The sequence below is a fragment of the Phoenix dactylifera genome, chromosome 3 (genome assembly GCF_009389715.1).
Source record: "Phoenix dactylifera cultivar Barhee BC4 chromosome 3, palm_55x_up_171113_PBpolish2nd_filt_p, whole genome shotgun sequence".
Taxonomy (NCBI): domain Eukaryota; kingdom Viridiplantae; phylum Streptophyta; class Magnoliopsida; order Arecales; family Arecaceae; genus Phoenix; species Phoenix dactylifera.
Window position 1 is genome coordinate 3391945 of NC_052394.1, and position 18769 is coordinate 3410713.

Below are 18769 nucleotides of genomic sequence, written 5' to 3' on the forward strand. Positions count from 1 at the left end.
AGAGTCTCTATAGTTGTACTCTTTTTACCATGGTGTTTGAAAATTTTCTGCTACTCTCATAAACGATCATGCCGTCATGTTTGCGAAACTATGTCTTCTATACCTCCATGATTAAAAAATATTTTTTTTCTTTTTTTCTCTCTCTTTATTTCTCAAAACAATGATAAAGATTGCATGTTCCTCTAACCTAACTATCTAATTATCAGCACCCAATATTTTTGGTATTAGGATACCCGTCACTTTCATAGCTCGTAAGGTTAATGATGAATTGACAGTACAAAGATCGCTTCCTTTTGCAGAATGCATAACTATTTGCCACCTCCTATGATTGAATCCAGCTACTCAAGATCTCTTGTAGGCAAATAAATATCAACCAAGTTATTATCTCTTTACAAAAATTATTTTCACTAATATAAATATTTTTAATAAAATATTAATTAAATGTTACTAGTCTAGAATAATGTATCCCTTTTTTTTTTTTTCTTTTCTTTTTTGTAAGGAAAAAGGGGGAAACCAAATTCCCATGGTTTAATAAAAAGCAGAGGAAACATTGAGGAAAAAGAAGATATCAAGTATATCAACTTATACATATGAAACTCTTGAAGTTGACTATTTGTCTTCTCCCTCTATTGCCATCAATCCATCCCTCATGTCATCATCTTCCTTTTGATCCAACAATTTTTCATCTCAATCATGTTTCATATATTTACTTTATATATGTTGGCTTGAACGCTATTTACATGAATGATGATATTCTTTTTCAAGCTTTCTAGACATTAAATAACTATCTAGCTTTGCTTATAGACATCTCGACCGGTCTTGGAAAAAATTACTTACATAGAGTTAACTTTTGCTTTGAACATGCATCCCCAAAGATAGGGCCACTAAGATAGAGACCGAGAGAGACATTGATGTTAACTATTTGACTATATACGAGTAATAATTTAAGTAACATATGTGCAACAACGCTAACAGAAAATTATTAGGGGCGTATTTGGTTTGCAATCGGAATTGAAATCAGAAAGGATTGGAATGAGAATCAGAATGACCAATATCTCCTAACGTGTTTAATTCGTGATCAGAATCGAAACTGTAATAGAATTTGAATATTAGAGAAGACTAGAGATTTGGTTTCAGGGGATTGGGCATATTCCCATTCCTCCTCCAAAATTGAAATGGGATTGGTAGAAGTCACTCGTTTCAATATTTATTCCAGAGTCTAAGTTCTTCTAGCCAAACATGCCTAAGGGGATTCATTGAAACATGGCATTTAGATATGTGCATCACATTCTCTAATATTTTTTTTTCAGAAAATGATTCTCCACATTTTTCCTGTACAGGAAGGCAAGACTAGGATGAGGCTGCCACATCATCAAAATTGTAGTATATTCACCCCATCAATTATATCCGATTCGTAGAGACCCAAGCTGGTACGCCGGAGCTTGCAAGTCAACCACCAATTAGGTCCATTCTTATCTTCTTTTGTGCAGCTTCCTCCACGCAATTGTTCTCACTGTTAAGACTCAACTTGACGTCTACGCTCGGGCTCTGTTGCGACCGACCAAAGTTCGATAACACGCCAAAATTTTGGGAGCTGGATTCGATGGTCAGCTTACCTACTCCCACGCGTACCGCCAATCTGTCACGTGGTCCTGTTGGAGGTATTAGTAAAAGTTGCTATCTTTGACAGAGTCAGACGCAACTCGAGTTATTAGAGCCGCGACTCAATTTCACCTCTTTTTTTTTTTTAAGGAAAAAATAAATTTCAACTTGGGTTGGGTTCATGAGAGGCACTTAGGTCTTAGGCTTCATATAGATGCGTTGCAAATAAAATATATCTGAATCGCTCGTCGTAAGCCATAAGATCGATCATTTATTATTTGAAACTGAGTGTACGGGGTGAAGCCATGTTTTCAAGGGCCAAACCGAATGCTTCGTATCATCTGGAGAAAACCAAGAGGAGGAGGTTTTGCTTTTGAATGTTAATTGTTTAATCGATAAAGAACAATTATTTATCATGTTTGCTTTGGATAGTATCACTTGGTTTGATTGTGTCGAGTCTCTGAGGTTTAATTTCCTTTGAATTCAGCCCTTCAAGGATGAAATGAGTCGAGGATGGAAAAAGAAAAAAGCTCTTAATCTCGAAAATTAATTAATTACAAAAATAAGAAAAAAATAGGAGAAAAGAAATCACGTTGGTACAATTTTGGATCATTAATGGTGCATGAACCAAGAAAGTGACTTTATCAAGCCCTTCCTGTTTTTGAGGTTAGCTGCACTTGGACGTGAAGGGTGAACTAAAGTAGGTATACTGTAGGCATCACAACCAACTAATTGGCATAAGTGGACCGCTAAGACTTGCAAATAGATTGGGCTATATTTGGTCAGGCATATATAGTCTGGCCGACCAAATTCTACCTAATGGACCTGCACTCGCACACCAAATTTCATTCTCCTAGCACTTACAATGACATAGATATAATGTAAGATCAAGTGTTGAGAATCAAAACTCATAACATCAAGCATGTATCCAATCAAACAAGTTGGGTTTGTAAATTACAATGCTCTGCCTGATCACGAAAGCACGTGCTTATTCTTCACTATAAAAATTAAAACCACTATGTAAAAGTTGGCATAGTAGTTTGCATACCTAATTCAATGGATAAATACGTGAATCAATCAGTCATTGACTGACGAGTAAAGTATGGGGTGACACGTTCCATGCATATTTTTCTTTTTTAGATTTCAAATCCCACAATCCAGGCAACGATGAAGCTGGCCATGCAGTAAACGTTTTTCCCTTGCATGGTACGACGTACTGTGGAAGCAGAGAAACTGACGAGAAAAGAGGACTTTTCGTATTGCATGTTTCCTAGAGGCCCCCGCGCACGCGCGCCCATACATATGTGTATATATATACATATGTATACATGTATATATACAAACTCACAAATTTTCAGATTTGATGGAATTGACTCAATTTCATTATTATAGAAGTATAAAATATATAAATAAATAAAATCAAAAAAATAAGGGAAGATCTTACAGGGTTGAAAGGTTGTTGAATAAAAGGATATTTTGTATCCAAATTTTGTAAGCTTCCAATATATGATTGGAAGGACATTGATGGAGAGAAAATCTCGCACCCAATTCGTTAAGTTTTTAATGGAAATAAAGTCTATTGATGCATGGAGATTTTTTGGTTTACCAATAACAACTAAGCTATTGATATTTTGATTGTTGTACATTGGTCAAGATTTTAAAACAATCATTTATAAGTACCTTCAAAACTTCAAGCTATATATTGAAATAAATTGAAATCTAAATTTATTTAGAAACTAGTCAGCTACTGATATTTCAACATTTAAAATCCTTGCCTTACCAACAGTTTAGGACAACCCATGAATGAAACATGTTCGTTGCTACAAAAGATGGATATGGAAAGAAAAAAAATATCAAAATGACAAATGATTCTCACAACAAATAAATAAATTTGGAAAATCAAGATTTTTCAGCTATCTATGAGAAAAAGTTCCCGCAAAGAGGAGTCGTAATTGGCAGTAAAAGATTGATGATGCATGTGCGAAGCCACCCAATCTATAGGCCTGTTTTACCTCTATAAATACATTAGATACTTACATATACCAAACGTCAAGAAAGTGGATGATATCAATGAAAGGTTGAGGTAGCGTATTGACCCAACAATTTATGAGCCACTCTCCCATATATTGGTGGTATCTAGCTCTGAGATAGCATATACTAGTCCTTCCAAGTAGTAGTGGGCCCAGCCATTGGAACATTTTCTATTCAGAAGCCTCCTACCCCCAACCGCCAAAACTTTAATTAGCAGCATGGTTTCCAATAACAAAGGGTGCTCCACCACGTCTGCCTCTTTTTTTTTTAGCACCCTACCATCAAAATTAATCTTAAAAGTACCTTAGCTTCGGGTTCCTAGGCGATATTAATTAATCAGCACAGATGGAAGGATGCCTTGAGAACCCCAGTTTTCCACGACTCTCGTAGACAGATGAGAATTGGCATCCGTGCATTGATTACCCTGGAACATGGCTTCGCTGATGATGAGATAGGCCGGGAAGGCAAAGATCATGAAAAATCCTCTCATTTCTAGCCTCCCATATCCGATAGATAGGTGATAAAGCAACAAAAAGAACCGAATGCTTATTGGACCTGGGATGGGAATACTGGTCACCGGGAATACCTCCAAAAAACTCTGGACAAAAGTCCGTCTGGAAAAGGATCGAGGCACCTCAGAAGAGGCTCGACCCCAAACCTCCGAGGAGGCAACCGAGCAGCAGAATAGAAAGAAAACTGGATGAAGGGATTGGTAATTTGTTCGTGATTTTAGATTTGAACCTTTTGAATATCCGAGAATGCCCGCTTGCATGGCCGTGCGACCACTACGTACCCCATATCAGATGGACTCAAGAAAAGCACACGTCAAGTCCAAGATCAACCCTATATAACACAACAGTGACTTTGCTTTGCCAAGAACTCTTATTAAATTTATTGCTTGATCAAGAACAGTTACTTATATGTTGGGGTGGATATATAAATCTTCTCACCTTCCACGCCGCATCCTCTCATGGGAAAAAATAATTAGAAATCATGTGAAGTTATGCAATGCTCGCCAGCACGCCGACGATAGGTGCGATGCTGGCCGTGGCCGGCTCGTTCTGCTGGTAGTTGTTCCTATCGTCTGAATACCCATCCGTGGCATCGGGCCCGCCCACGATGGCGCCCACGAGCACATTAGGATTGGGTGCGTCCTTGTTGTACCAATCGCTGAATCCCTGTTGGCAGTTTACTGGACTTGGGTTCTTCTTGATCGATATGATCGATGCACCCCTGTGGTGCACCTTAACTGGATAATTGGACCCAAACCCTACCATGTAGCTCAACCCCTTTGGGTTCTTCCCCAGAATGTAGTCCACCTGAGCACCACATCATTCGATCTCTATAGTTAGATCTTCAGTTCTTACGCATGCTTTTGTCTTTTAATACAGACATCTTTTAATTGTCTTTAATTAGATCATATAGTTGATGTCTGATCTATTGATTACCTGCGATCTGACGAATGAGATCATGTCCTTGGATGCAAGGGAGCCACCCGAGCAGCTGAGGCTGGCTTTGGCACTTGCGAGGTGGTCAGCATGGGCGGCAAGGACCAGCATCGCCGAGGTGGTATACTGGAAATTGGCCCAGGGTTGCCACCAGAGCATGCCGGCAGGGCTCATCTTGACATTGCTGTTCCCCTTCTGGACGACGTTGCACATGAACTGATCTGCATTGCTCTTGTACTGGGACCAGGTCCCATTGTTGGGCACCTTGCCTTCCAAGATCAGCTATAATGTTATATATGCGAACACAAAGGAAAGGGTGACGAAGTTTAGTGAGTAGTGTTTTATTGGAAATCGAACGTTAGGTAGCAATTAAGCTAGCTAACGGGTGAGATATGATATAGGGGATTGGATTGGAGAACACAAACCTTTGAGACTAGGGTCTGGACTCCGACGAATTTGTCGTCCCAAGAGAACATAGACCTGACGCCGCCATTGTTTTGGGCAGACCCGAGGAAGTCTAAGTAGGCCCGGTCCCCGGTGGCTTGGTAAAGCCATGCAGCTGCCCATAGCAATTCATCCTGTTGCAAGAATTACGTGTTAGCTGTAGTATGATCGCTCAAAATTGATAACTATCCCGTCAGTCCGTGGGAATTGACTGAAGGAATTTTTTTTTTCTGATGTCGGCTAAAGCAAGGTCGGTCCTGATTCATGAACAAATTTAAATTTTCTCTACATAGGCTGCACCAGATTAGGGTGAGCAAGAGGGGCTGGGCCTTGATAGCATTCAGATTAAATCATAGGCCAAATGGAAACTAGCTCGTCGGACAGTAACTAGGAAGTTGATGTAAAATCCAATGATATTGAATGCTACTATTGATCAAGAATCAAATGTTTGTTTATGCTGGTGATATAGGCCATGTTTGTATTGCGTCCAGCCCGTCATCCACCATTTAGTCTATGTCGGATGAGGCCAAGATCGATCTAAACTCTAGTAATTTTTCACCTTTCTGATCATTCACCAGCTAACAAGTTATATTGGATTCAATCAATTAATCAGTTATACTTGTACACACTGCTTACCTCGTATCCACTGCTGGAATAGAATTGCCCGGCAACTGGGATGCTGTTCTGGTACATACCAGGATACTTGCGAGCAAAATCGAACAGCTGCCGCCAAAAGAAAGAGCCAATAATGACACCACAGAAGCACAGGGGACTCATTCCACATTGCTCCAAGAAGTAAAAAATATATATATATACCTGTTTTGCATGGCCCAGAAGAGTGGCGGCATATCTGGCATCTGAACCCTTAAATGCGATGGATGCAGCAGCCAACGCCGCGGCAGTCTCCCCGGCGATATCCGAGCCGGGCTTCGAAGCGTCGACACTGTAAGACGTCCGAGGTGTGGTCATGTCTTCGGGCCTCTCCCAGCAAGCGTGGTCGGAGCCACCTTCGCCGACCTCGGCGTAGAGGACTTCAGGCTCGTGATGGGCCTTGATCAGGTAGTCGGTGCCCCATTTGATGGCGGCCAGGTTGTTCTGCAGCTCACCATTGGCCCTGAGTTGGGAGCCGAACTCCGCCGCGCTCCAGGAGAGCATGGTGATGGTGAAGGCCATCGGGAATCCAAACTTCACGTTGTCACCAGCATCATAGTATCCTCCGGTGAGGTCGACCTAGAACATAATACAAAAGAAGAACTAAATCATTACCCATGCAAAAAAAGTTCATAATAATTTTAGTTATTATATATTGAATTCCTTATTCATTGATGGGAAGGTGCACGAGTGTATGTAGCAATGTTGTTGCTCGAGACCACGAATAATGCTCGACTCACCCTTCTATGGCAACAACCAATTTGGTATCTTTGCATTCAAAGATGGGCCTCAGAGTCTAATGATTACTTCTTTTTTTGACTACATTCCTATATATTATTTTTTTTACAAAGAGGAGCTAATATTATGAGCCTTTTTGCAAACTGTCCAAAAATGTGATGTTTTTTTTCTTGGGTACGGACTAATAAACTGTTGATTATTACCAACTCCTCATTTTTTGAGATACCAAGTAATTTGCTATTTTTCATTTGAAGAATCATGTGCTACTACCTAAGCCTCTCTCTCTCTCTCTCTCCAGTGGTGCTTAAGTTAGTTTTAATTAGTATTTCGGAAACCAAGCATGTAAGTTTTTCTCTTTCCTTTGTTTTGTTAACGAGCGTTACAGTGCAGCAGGAATGCCCTCTCATAGTGTTCTAAAATTTCTCACCCTACAGAAGGCATAATTGGTGCAGCCAATAAAAGACTGAACTGGCGAGCTAGCAGGCTCCATCAATCAAACTATACCTTAAAACATTTGGAAGGGTTAGCTTGTGAATCAACGCTTGTGCATGTTGCGAAAATGGATGCTTCAGAAAAATAGTCATTCTAGAGACCAGCTTAAACCACTGTTTGGTTTGCCACCCACTCTCGTCATGATAATTGGATGTCCCAAACTCCTAGTTAATTAGTAATCTTTCCAACACCTACGATCGAGTACTCTTATCATTTTTTCACACTAGAAATTGCTTCAAAAAAGTGCCCCGGAAATTATAACAGCTGCATTTTTTTCTACGTAAATGATGACTAGTTTGTTTAGCAAATTATAACAATGCCAACTATTAGGTTGAATTCATTTGACAAAGGAAGGAGGCTTACACCAGCATCACTACCATCTTTGAGAGCAGAATCACCACGCCAAAGCACACGCTGGTTGGGCGGCAATTTCCCGGACCTTTGGGCTTCAAAATACAGCAACGAGTTGTGGAGGGCCTGTTTGTAATCAACTGCAGCATATGCCTGCCCTAAAAGGACGAAACCAAGCCCAACAAGAAGCAAAGACCTCAGAGCCATTTTGGTCTCTGGGAAGCTCTTGCCTATGGTTTCCGTAGTGAGAGTGCGCCAAAGCATTTATATTGCTAGCACCATATATTCTGTCTTAAAAAGCTTTTTTTTTTTTTTTGGTAGCTGTCTAATAAGTTACTTTATCGGGTCGGCTAGGTTCTGCAAAAATACATGGAATGTCTTTTATTAAAAAAATTGAATGTTTGATGAGACTATAGGTTTATAGAGATAAAATCAAATTAAAATTTACCATGATAAACTCAATTAGAACGTCTTTCTAAATTTTGAATGAAACGTTCCATATAATTTAAGGGCAAATAATATTTTTACTTTTTGGCTGTGCCTTCCTGCCTTGTTCACTTTTTTTCCTTCTTGGGCAATATATTTATTTTTTTAATAAAATATGGGTAGTAAAGATAAGGCTGCAAATGGGTACTTATGACCCGATCCAACCCAACCGCTTAGACTTGAACTGACCCGTGCTAAAGGAGTCGTGGAGCCAGATCGGGTTCTAAGATTGTACCAATTTTATTTTTCGAGCCGGGTTTGAGTTTACTATTTGCATCCGACTTGATCAATTTGATTTTGGGGATCAGGTCTGAATTTACTAAATTCGGATCTGACCTGACCCGATCCATCACAGAAATTAGTGAGGAGTGATTCTGGTGCTTACATTGGGGGGTGATTTATGTCAAACAAATGGATATTCAAGAAGTGGCAGTAGTGACGAGTAGGAAAGAAACTCATGCCGGACACAACAACTGCTTCAAACCAAAACCAAGTAAGCTACAACACCGACAAATCACAAACTACCTTATCATATCATCACAAGAAGCCATTGTCCTACTTTTCATGGATTTCCCAACATCTCATGGAAGAAAGAGAAGCAACAAAACACAACAAACTAAAAATTGAGCTCACGCAACAAGGCACATTCACAGATGTTTTTTGTTCTATAAAAACGCCGCAGAGGCATCTTCAGCCAAGGGTTCCAAAAATCTGCTTCTCTGGAACCTTCAATTAGTGATAGAGCTGCAGTCTTGAAACTATAACAAGGAGAAGGTTACAAACAAGAGGGCAATCTGAGCCCTGCATCACTCAGTCTCTGAGTACCCAGAAGCAAAAAGGAACTAGAAAAAAAAAAAAGCTAAAAGCAATCTAGAAGGTTAGAGAATTAAACCGTAGGAGCACCACAAAATAATTAGGCAATGAACAATTTAAATTTTCATATTGGAAAACCATCTTCTACTCATCATCCAGCTAGCTTTCCAAAAAAAATCATCAAGCAATACTAGTGCAAGAGACATAAATTTATTTGAACCGGATCCGACCAGACTTGAATTTTTTGGATTGAAATCGGGTTATATATTGATCCGACCCGATCCAAATAACTCATTTGGTCAAAAATTATAGCCGTAGATCCAATACGAGCTGTTCCAATTTTTTATTGAGTTAGATTTGGGTCCAAAATTAGGACCTGAATAAGAAATTAAGTTGGGTCAGTATCATTTATGATTCAGCTCGATCCAATTTATTTGCACTTTTAGCCCAAGGCAGATCATTTTAAATTTAAAAACCAAAAATCATCCACTTTTCCTTCAAGGGATGAGAGAATAGAAATTTTGTTTGATATGGATACATGCAGTAGTAATGTTACCGTTTACTAGGTGATTAATTATTAGTGTCCACGACATTTTTCATGCTTTTAATGCATTCAAATCGTATATAATTATTTTTATTTTTATTTTTGAAATAATAAAGTCTTTCTTTGTTTTCTCGATGGAAGCTCCCACTATTGCTGATGCCTCTGAGCCACTTCCGTAGGACATAAACACGACAAAAATAATTATCTAGAAAAAGAAACTGTTGGGATCCGACAGCATTTAAGAGGTCGTACACTTGATTACAGGTCGTACACTTACTCGTTCCTGCCCCACCTATGCTATTGCTGCCGTACATCAAAAAATTATTAGACTGATCGGATCGACGAAGGGCAAAACTTGTACCATCTGAAGTAGGACTCTGTCGAGTATCATTGCTTGTTCTAGCCATACTAAAATTACATTTCTAATTTTATTTTATTTTATTACTCATCTAAAATAATTATTTTTTATTTTAATTAATTAATTTTTTAAAATAGTTATTTTTTTTAGTGGGATAGTGATATTTGTATCTTATGGTGGGAGAGAGAGTATGGTTTTATGGATACGAGGAGTTTGGAGGAGAGTTGGAAAAAAAAATTTCTATGTGTAGAGCATCTTTTATGGGACTTTTTTACGTGAGAGCGGAACTCATTATTTTGATGTTTTTTTAATATATTTATTTTTTTATTTTTTTCTTCTACTATTATTTTCTTTCTACAACTCTCTATAAATATTTATTTATTTAATATTTGTTCTGAATATTAGGCCAACATGGTTGATCTACTCTTTGTGTGCGGAGCGTCTTTTGTGAGGCTTTTTTACAAGGAACCGAAACTCATTATTTCAATGTTTTTTGGAATGTAGTTAATTTTTCCCTATTTTTTTCTTTTGCTATGATTTTCTTCCGACAACTCCCTTTAAATATTTTTTATTTAATATTTGTTCTGAATATTAAGCTGACATGGTTGATCTACTCCGCATAACATGCCATTTTATGGGTTGAATTCCGGTCAGTATCATCCATGACTCTGAAGGACGAGGTGTTTGATCAGCCGAGCTGCCTTTGGGCTGCACTAGGGGTTTCTGGCCCAATTCACTGTTGGCCTGGTCCCAATTCCAATTGGAGCAAGGCTCTCACCGCTTATAGGGAGCATGGATTTGTTTCGGCTAAAGATTTCATCAGCCCTCAAATTTTGAAGCTCGTGCATCCTAAGAAGGACAAGGCTGCCAGATTTTGATTAAAAAGATGGGGAGTATTGCTCTTGGCTCTCATCCATTCTGTCAGGACGGACGGGTTCTCAGGCAAATTATATTTTAGGCAGATTCCCCGCAACCCAATGACTCCAACTTGAGCACATAGCAATTTTTTGATGGGCTAAAAAGGAATACAAGTGAGATTTTTCTACCACTTAAAACCAGCCTCCCTGGTGAGCAAGACGCTTTTCAGCATTCCACAGTGAGTCGTGTACCTCAATTGCAGTAAGTTTTTGCAGCCAGCTGTATTAGATAATTCAAATTTGGGATTCAGTTTACAAGGGAAAGTAGTATGCTAGTTACCACAACCTCCTTTGATATATTATATCAGATTAGGTGCTTGGATGATTTGCCATCCAAAATCTGGCCTCTAAAATAGGATCTATCTTTGGTCCTTTTGTAAAAAGGCCCGCTTTATTATTACCGTATGAACTTATTCTCTCATTTAAGAATCAAACTAGGCAGCACATCATGTTACCATTTTTTTTTCCCTTTCCTGCTTGAGAGAAAGGGACCAAGACCTATCCATTCTATAATGATCCAAAAATCCTGAACCTTTGGTTGCTAGGTGGAGGGTTATAACTGCCAGGACAAGTCCCAACTCATGCATATCATGTACATGTTAAAAATATTTTTTTCTTTGAAAAAAAAAACGGGTTACATGTTAATAAACAGAAGAGTGATAAACTGTGAAAGGGAACCACAAACTAGTTAGCAAGAAAAGAATCAGCCCCACACAATGTTCACCATGAATAATATTCAGCAGCTCCAAACCCTAAACAGGTTTTCCGTATAAATAAACGTTGGTCATGGACCAAAAATCCGCTCTTGCATATTTATCAACGACTATGTGAAATGTCAAATCCAGGTAATTCACCCAACCCGCTCTCCATTTTTTTATGGCAAAAAACTACGGTCTGGTGATTCGAAAATCTCAAGCATACTATGATTCAGAGTTTGGCGGTAGCTTTGAGGCTCGATATCATGAGTCTAGAAAACCAAAAAAGTAGTGGATTGAAGAGATACTTTTTAAGTATGCTAGTGAAACCTAAAATTGGTTCTCAACAACCTTGGTCAAGTATATAGTTCACTAAGACTATCAGAGCATATGTGCTAGGTCAACCTCAGGCTTATCTGTTGGGTAATGGTCACACAATAAAATGCTAAAGCTAACTCATGACTTAAAAGCAGGTGGATGTGGGTCTCTCTTTGCAAGTATTCTGGTAAATCGATTGTCACACTATGGAGGCCGATGCTTTCCTATTGCGACTACCAAGATTGATTGCTTTGAGTTGTTATTTCATAGTAAACAAGGAGAAGTTATGATGTTGTTGGAACAGAAAGAATCACAGTTTATTGATTATAGTTGATATGGAAGGATAAGTATGACACAAGTATTACGCGGAAGAGGGGGAACTTCGAAGAGCATTAGCCTAGAAAATAATGTTGAAGTTAGGAAGTTCTTTTACACTCTAGAAAGGACTCACAACATATTAAATTTAGAACAATTCAACTTTAGCAGATCCCAAAGCGTGGTTGGTACAAGACTGCAACAGGTGGAGCAGCAAGTGAACATGAGAGGGCTGGAAAAAGTGGTGTAATTGTGAATGATGGCACGGTTAAATCGAGTCTGGGCTGGGGCCGGCCAGTCGGGTTAAGTGGAAGCCGTTCAAAAAGTTGAACTATTAACTATTAGAAAAAGTACGTAAATGCTGGGGTGGCTTGTTTCAGCCTCCCTTTACTTTTTTTTTTTTTTTTTTTCGCGCTAAAAGCCTCCCTTTACTTCAAAAAATAAAAAGAAGAAGAAGAAGAAGAAAAAGTAAGTGACTGGAAAGGGAGGCGCTGGATGCCTGTGATTGGAGTCTTGGATTGGTCTCTTGCTTAACACGAGTTGCAAACTCTTGGCAAGGTTACTTTGGAATTCATTCTCTAGGAGATTTCATGGATGTGCAGAGAGTTCTAACAATCTAAAACGTAATCACTGCCATTATGTAGTTCAAGCTGGTTCTATGAAAGATCAATATTCTTGGTCTTTTGTTCACTAAATTTTAAGCGAGAGTTGTTATAAGTCACCACCCCAGTGCTGCATTCTTCCTGAGAGAAATATCCAAAACAGTACATTCTCTATAGGACATGATCTTGCATCTAAAATTTCAAATTGAGTCTCCTTTGTAATTTCCTGTGTGGTGGGTGGGGGGAGGCGATAGAACTAGGACTCGTGGTCTAATGTAATTCCTATCTGCAGTTTAAAATATAATTGAGCTCATACCTAAAAAAATATGAGACTATTGCAAAGCAGAAGGAAGGGACTAGGAAAGACATGCTGCAGTCCCCCATAGCTGACTCTGTACCATCGCATGCATCCACCATCAGTATTTTATTGACAACAAGCCTACTCATAATCAACATATGTTTAGGTTTATAAATGAGTTTCTACTCTGTTTAGTTGGTACCCACTACGTACAGTCTCTTCATCTTTTATCAGATTATATGTTGCAGCCCCACCAACCACATCCGATGTCTCATGCATCATGAATGGGATACTTCAATGAACGGGAACAGACTCAACGGTTACCGACATTCCTCGGGGGTTGGTATCTCTATCAAAACAACCGGTGGAACAGGAGAGACCCTCTTAACTTCAGTTGGTGTTTGCTCTCACTTGAAGAGAAAGTGATTTCCCTCCAGCCATCCCTGAACAATGCACGCAAGCCAATGCGTGATTCCTCATATATTAAGCATATGAGTACAGAGTTAGGAGGTTGCTTTGTTCTTACTTTGTTCAAATACAAAGCTACATGGACCATTAATTCTATGCTGGGATTTATTAAGTTTTACGATCCATCGATGCACAGTCCCACTCCAGAACTTGGTGAGCTTGGTTGGTGGCTCTCGCAGGCGTTTGGTTCGGGGCTGCTTTACTTTGAGTGCCTGCCTGCAAGCGTGTGGGCACAGTTTGAAGTACATGTTTGATGGTGACGCCGGAGAAAAGAAAACTTGAGGAGATAGACTTGGGATCTGGTAGCCACCCGGAGAATAATGGAAGGTGGTCAAATGTTGATATCTTACATTATTTTCGGGGGAACATGTGGAGTAATAGCTCTTCTTTACTCAAAAGGGAGAATTGACTTGTCAAATATTATGTAGCGCCATCAAAGACCATGATCTCCTTGGATAGAATCCTCCTACCCGAACCATTTGATTCAATGATAGCAACTTAAAAATATATGACTCTGAATTGTAATGCACGGGAACCATTTTTTGATAGGCATCGACGTCTGAGTCCATGTGGTCCGTGACGTCCGTCCTAGGGAGAATAAGCTAGTGAATGGACTGCTTCAGGTTCATAGGCCAAAGAATTGGCTCCACGGTATATGATACAACTGGCACTCTTGTTGAGGTCCCTATTTGAAAGTTGGAACATCATCATATCCATTCTATGCGTTTTAGGGCATATTTTATTGGAGAAAGTTGGACTATGTAATGGAAATAGAAATAAGTGACTGCCATTCCAGCTATTTGGTTGAAGAAAATCCTATTCCCATTCCAATTCTCATCTCAATCCCCACAAAGCTAATTCTTACTCTTCCCTAATACTCAAATTTAATGCAGATTTCAATTTCAATTCTTACTCTTTCCTAATACTCAAATTTCAGTCGTGAACTAAACACGCCCTTAAAGTATCAAAGTTTTCTTCAACTCTTCTATCATTTAATCCTTTGACTAGCAATACCAAGCTCCTTTGGGGTATATCACATTAAACCATATTCAATTATTTGCTTTTTAGTATATGGCGCATATTTTGTACCAAAAAAAAAGAAATCCATATTTAAGTATACCGTCAACCCATTTTTTTCTTGAAAAACTACCATCAACTCATATGAGAGCATTTTAGACTATAGCGAGATTTGTTATTGCAAGAAACCTGAATTCAAATCCTACATTCACTACATTTTATTATGTCAATAAAAATTAGATGAGTTTTACATATTTCTTCTTTTAATACACACACGTATATATATACACGTCTGTAAATGTATGTGCCTGTATACATACATACGAACATCAGTCAAGAGGAAAGGCACAGATCAGCCACTTAATTATGGGAAAAAGTCGGGTCATCGGGTACCAACTAGAGAGCTGGGACCCACTCTGGGTCCATACCTAACCCATAGACTTATATCCCTAATTCGTCCATTCTTCCAAGTATATAAGCACACAATAAAAGCTGGGGGCTTGGGAGTACAAATTACAAAAATTCCGCATAAAAGTGGATGCTTTATATCCCAACCGAAGGAGAGCCCAAGGCATCCAATATAGAGGGACCATGCATGGCTTGATGAACATTGCATGGATCCACCCACTCCACTTGCTTCCGACACAGCAAATCCAATCATACAGATAGCTCCTTTCCACCCAACGATAAACAAATTCGAAACTTTACGGCCTCCGCTGCTTCCTGTACCAAGACACCCACCAAATAAAGAGAACTCCCCCTTTCCACAAGCTTACATGTTACTCCTTGACCCGATCACCTTCTTCATCAACTAGAGTCTTAAATAAAGTTTTTACTTTTTTCCGTTTAGCCTCTAGTGGGGCCTGAATAAAGAGTAGGAAGGGAAGCCTCACCATCCAAACTAGACGACCTCCTCCCTCAGGAAAGCCTCAACCCACCGAACCACCCCAGTCCCCACCCTTAAACCTACTCCTTTCCTCTCTCTATATCCACTCCTCCATCTTCTCCCTCGCCCTATCGTGCTTCAAACGAAATCCGAATTCCTGTTTCTCAAAAAAGAAAAAGAAAAACCTCCGAATTCCAATTCCTTCTCCGATATGCTTTTCGCTCGCCGGAAGTCGTCGTCTATTTTCACGCCGGAGCCGTTCATGATGAAGCAAGCAGCGTTTAATGGCCGGAAGAACGGCAACCTCTCGATCTTCGTTGTCGTCTTCTCGGTCTTCCTCTTCGCCCTGTTCATGTACAACGAGGACGTCAAGTCCATCGCCGAGTTCCCTTTCTCCTCCAGAAGCAGAGCCAAGTCCCAGGAGGTCGTCTCCCACCAGCAGCAAGACCTCTCCTCCACCCAACAAGAAGACCCCCAGGCGGAGAACCACCAACCAAGCGGCCAGCCCAAGAGCACGGAGAGGTCAACGACGGAGGTGGAACCCCGCCGCCAAGACGAGCTAGAGAAGAGTCGCCGCACCAAGGTGGTTTTCGAGGACGAGAACGGCCCTGGGATTCGGCTGCCGGTGATCAAGCAGGAGGCCCGCGAGGGGCGAGTGGCCCAGCCGGAGCCCAAGGAGAAGGCCAAAGACGAGGAGAGGTCGGGCGAGGCGGAGGTCAAGGAGGATCGGACGGTGGTCCTGGAGCGAACGGTGGTGAGCGTGCCGGAGGGGTGCGACCTGTTCACCGGCCAGTGGGTGTACGACAACGTGACAAGCCCAATTTACAAGGAGCACGAGTGCGAGTTCCTCACAGAGCAGGTTACGTGCATGAGGAATGGCAGGAAGGACGATACCCACCAGAAGTGGCGGTGGCAGCCTCGGGATTGCAACCTGCCTCGGTGAGTGTTCTGAATTTTTTTGGTTCAATTAATTCAAAGGGCATGGTTAATTGGGTTGTGCCATCTGAATTTGAGGATTTCTATTTGGGTCTCGGTGTGTCTGATTTGAAATTAAGGTTCGATGCGAGGATATTCTTGGAGAGGCTAAGGGGGAAGAGGCTGATGTTTGTGGGGGACTCGTTGAACCGGAACCAGTGGGAGTCCATGGTGTGCCTGGCCCAGTCCGGCGGTATTCCGGGCAAGAAGACGCTTGTGAAGAACGGCTCGCTCAATGTCTTCCGAGTCGAGGTAACAAACTGGTTTTGCGTTAAAACTGTGACGACGACGACGAGCTGCCGCGAAAATAATCTGATTGGATTAATTGTTCGGAATGTGAAGGAGTACGATGCAGCGGTGGAGTTCTACTGGGCGCCGTTCCTGGTGGAATCGAACTCGGACGATCCAAACTTGCACAGCATTCAGAACCGGATCATCATGCCGGAATCGATCAACAAGCACGGGAAGAACTGGAAGGGAGTGGACTACCTCATCTTCAATACCTACATCTGGTGGATGAACACCTTCAACATGAAAGTCCTGTGAGTATTTTAATTAGCTGAGGAGTAAATTCAATTTCATGTCCTGATGGTGGATGTCTCTAATCTGGAGCAAACAGGCGAGGGTCGTTCGACGAGGGAGCAACGGAGTATGATGAGGTAGACCGGCCTAAAGCCTACAGGAGGGTCCTCAAGACATGGGCTAAGTGGGTGGAAAAGAATGTGGATCCCCAGCGAACGATGGTGTTCTTCATGAGCATGTCTCCTAACCATATCAAGTAAGGACCACCGCATCTTCCTCCTCTTTCTTTTTCTCCTTCCTCTTGGCGGGCGGGGAAGAAGAATAACTCGACCATTCACATAGGGACACTGGATCGTAACTAACTTTTCTTTTTTTTTTCTTTTAATAAGACGGATAGATCTTAGAATTCTAGTATACGACGTCCGTGTCCTTGGCCAGCCAACTTGGACCCGTCTTCGTGGTCCAAAGCCCTCACAATGTTGATGGATTTTTATGATTTAGATGGCAGGATGGGAATACAAGTTTCCTTCGCCAGCCGACGTCCAAATCGATTTGCCCTGGATGTCAGGGCCAGCTAGCCAGGCGGCATCTGTAGCTAGGAGAATCTTACCACCATTGTTACTAGTTAGGGGATACCCCAGAAGACTGTTACCGAATTATTTATGGTTAAAGGCGACATGAGTGAAAAAAGAAGCCAAGGACCATCATCTAGAAAAAGCGATTTCACCTCAACAAGAACCTAGAAAAAGCGACTTGCTGTTGAAAAACAGAATCCCTTTATATGTAGGCCTCTAACAAACCCCAGGGCCCACCCAGCACTCATATAAATCACTTTATAACTTTTACAATTTCTAACGTGATAACCGTACTCCAATAACCCGCTACCTTTCTGGCCAAATATTCTATCGTAATTAGCTAGCAACCATTTCAGGTCCTGATACTAAAGTGTTTTGTCTCGAAGCAAATAATCTGTCTGTAGGCCGCGCTTGGTTGCTTTTGGCGATCTCATAATTAATTTACATCATTGTCATCATAATCAACCATAAAGGGCTACAGATCATTTAGATTAGATTAGATTAGATTAGATTAGCTGTCGTATATGGTGATGGTGATGATGATTTGTATGATGCATATAAAATATATATAGGAGCGAGGAGTGGGACAACCCAAACGGGATAAAGTGCGCACAGGAGACGCAACCAGTGACGAACCTGCCGCACGCGCTGGACGTGGGGACGGACTGGCGGCTATTCGACGTGGCGACGAACGTGACGAGGTCCATGAGGAAGGTGCCGGTCTGGTTCCTCAGCATCACCGCGCTGTCGGAGCTCCGGAAGGACGCGCACACCTCCGTCCACACGCTGCGGCAGGGAAAGCTGCTGACGCCGGAGCAGCAGGCGGACCCGGCCACCTACGCCGACTGCATCCACTGGTGCCTCCCGGGCCTCCCGGACATCTGGAACGAGTTCCTCTACGCCCGCATCGCCTCCAGCCCTTGGCGCATCTGATCCATCATGCCTCTTTTTTTGTCGTTACACTTCCTCTTTTCTTTTCTTTTCTTTCCCCTTTGATGATTTTATTTTTTAAATGTTCGTATTTTTGGGAACATCTGGGGGTGGCGTGGCAGACTGCTAATGGCATGGAAGAGAGAGCTTATATTATTAGGACGTTCGGAACGGACTGGAGAGGGCGTTCGCCTGTTGATATGATGGCTGCCACCGCCACGCTGTTGGTTGTGACACATGGCTTCCTCTAATTGTATATTTCATTTGCACTTGGAGAGGAGAATAACTGCGAA

At 41.2% G+C, this 18769-nt stretch overlaps 2 protein-coding genes across 2 annotated transcripts; one reads left to right on the forward strand and one right to left on the reverse strand.

Moving 5' to 3' along the window:
• Positions 1–4634: 4634 nt before the first annotated feature.
• Positions 4635–7964, reverse strand: LOC103709402 (endoglucanase 15-like). The gene is made up of 6 exons (XM_008794715.3): positions 7770–7964; positions 6342–6755; positions 6162–6248; positions 5507–5659; positions 5082–5363; positions 4635–4952 (listed from the first exon to the last, which is right to left on the reverse strand). The coding sequence occupies exons 1-6, from the start codon at positions 7962–7964 to the stop codon at positions 4635–4637; spliced, it is 1449 nt and encodes a 482-aa protein (XP_008792937.3).
• A 7488-nt stretch (positions 7965–15452) lies between these two features.
• Positions 15453–18751, forward strand: LOC103709395 (protein ESKIMO 1-like). Its single transcript, XM_039124309.1, has 6 exons — positions 15453–15631; positions 15670–16413; positions 16530–16701; positions 16792–16991; positions 17069–17227; positions 18119–18751. Exons 2-6 carry the CDS (start codon positions 15686–15688, stop codon positions 18477–18479), a joined length of 1620 nt encoding a protein of 539 aa, XP_038980237.1. The 5' UTR covers positions 15453–15631; positions 15670–15685; the 3' UTR covers positions 18480–18751.
• Positions 18752–18769: the final 18 nt, after the last annotated feature.

Bases quoted from the DNA above. Each gene is read 5' to 3' on its own strand.
- LOC103709402 (XM_008794715.3), bottom strand. From the start codon at position 7,964: ATGGCTCTGAGGTCTTTGCTTCTTGTTGGGCTTGGTTTCGTCCTTTTA. The intron at 6,756-7,769 runs GTAAGCCTCCTT...ATTATGTTCTAG, and splicing joins AAGATGGTAGTGATGCTGGT to GTCGACCTCACCGGAGGATA. The intron at 5,660-6,161 runs GTAAGCAGTGTG...TTCTTGCAACAG, and splicing joins ATTCCAGCAGTGGATACGAG to GATGAATTGCTATGGGCAGC.
- LOC103709395 (XM_039124309.1), top strand. From the start codon at position 15,686: ATGCTTTTCGCTCGCCGGAAGTCGTCGTCTATTTTCACGCCGGAGCCG. The intron at 16,414-16,529 runs GTGAGTGTTCTG...TTTGAAATTAAG, and splicing joins CGGGATTGCAACCTGCCTCG to GTTCGATGCGAGGATATTCT. The intron at 16,992-17,068 runs GTGAGTATTTTA...TGGAGCAAACAG, and splicing joins ACCTTCAACATGAAAGTCCT to GCGAGGGTCGTTCGACGAGG.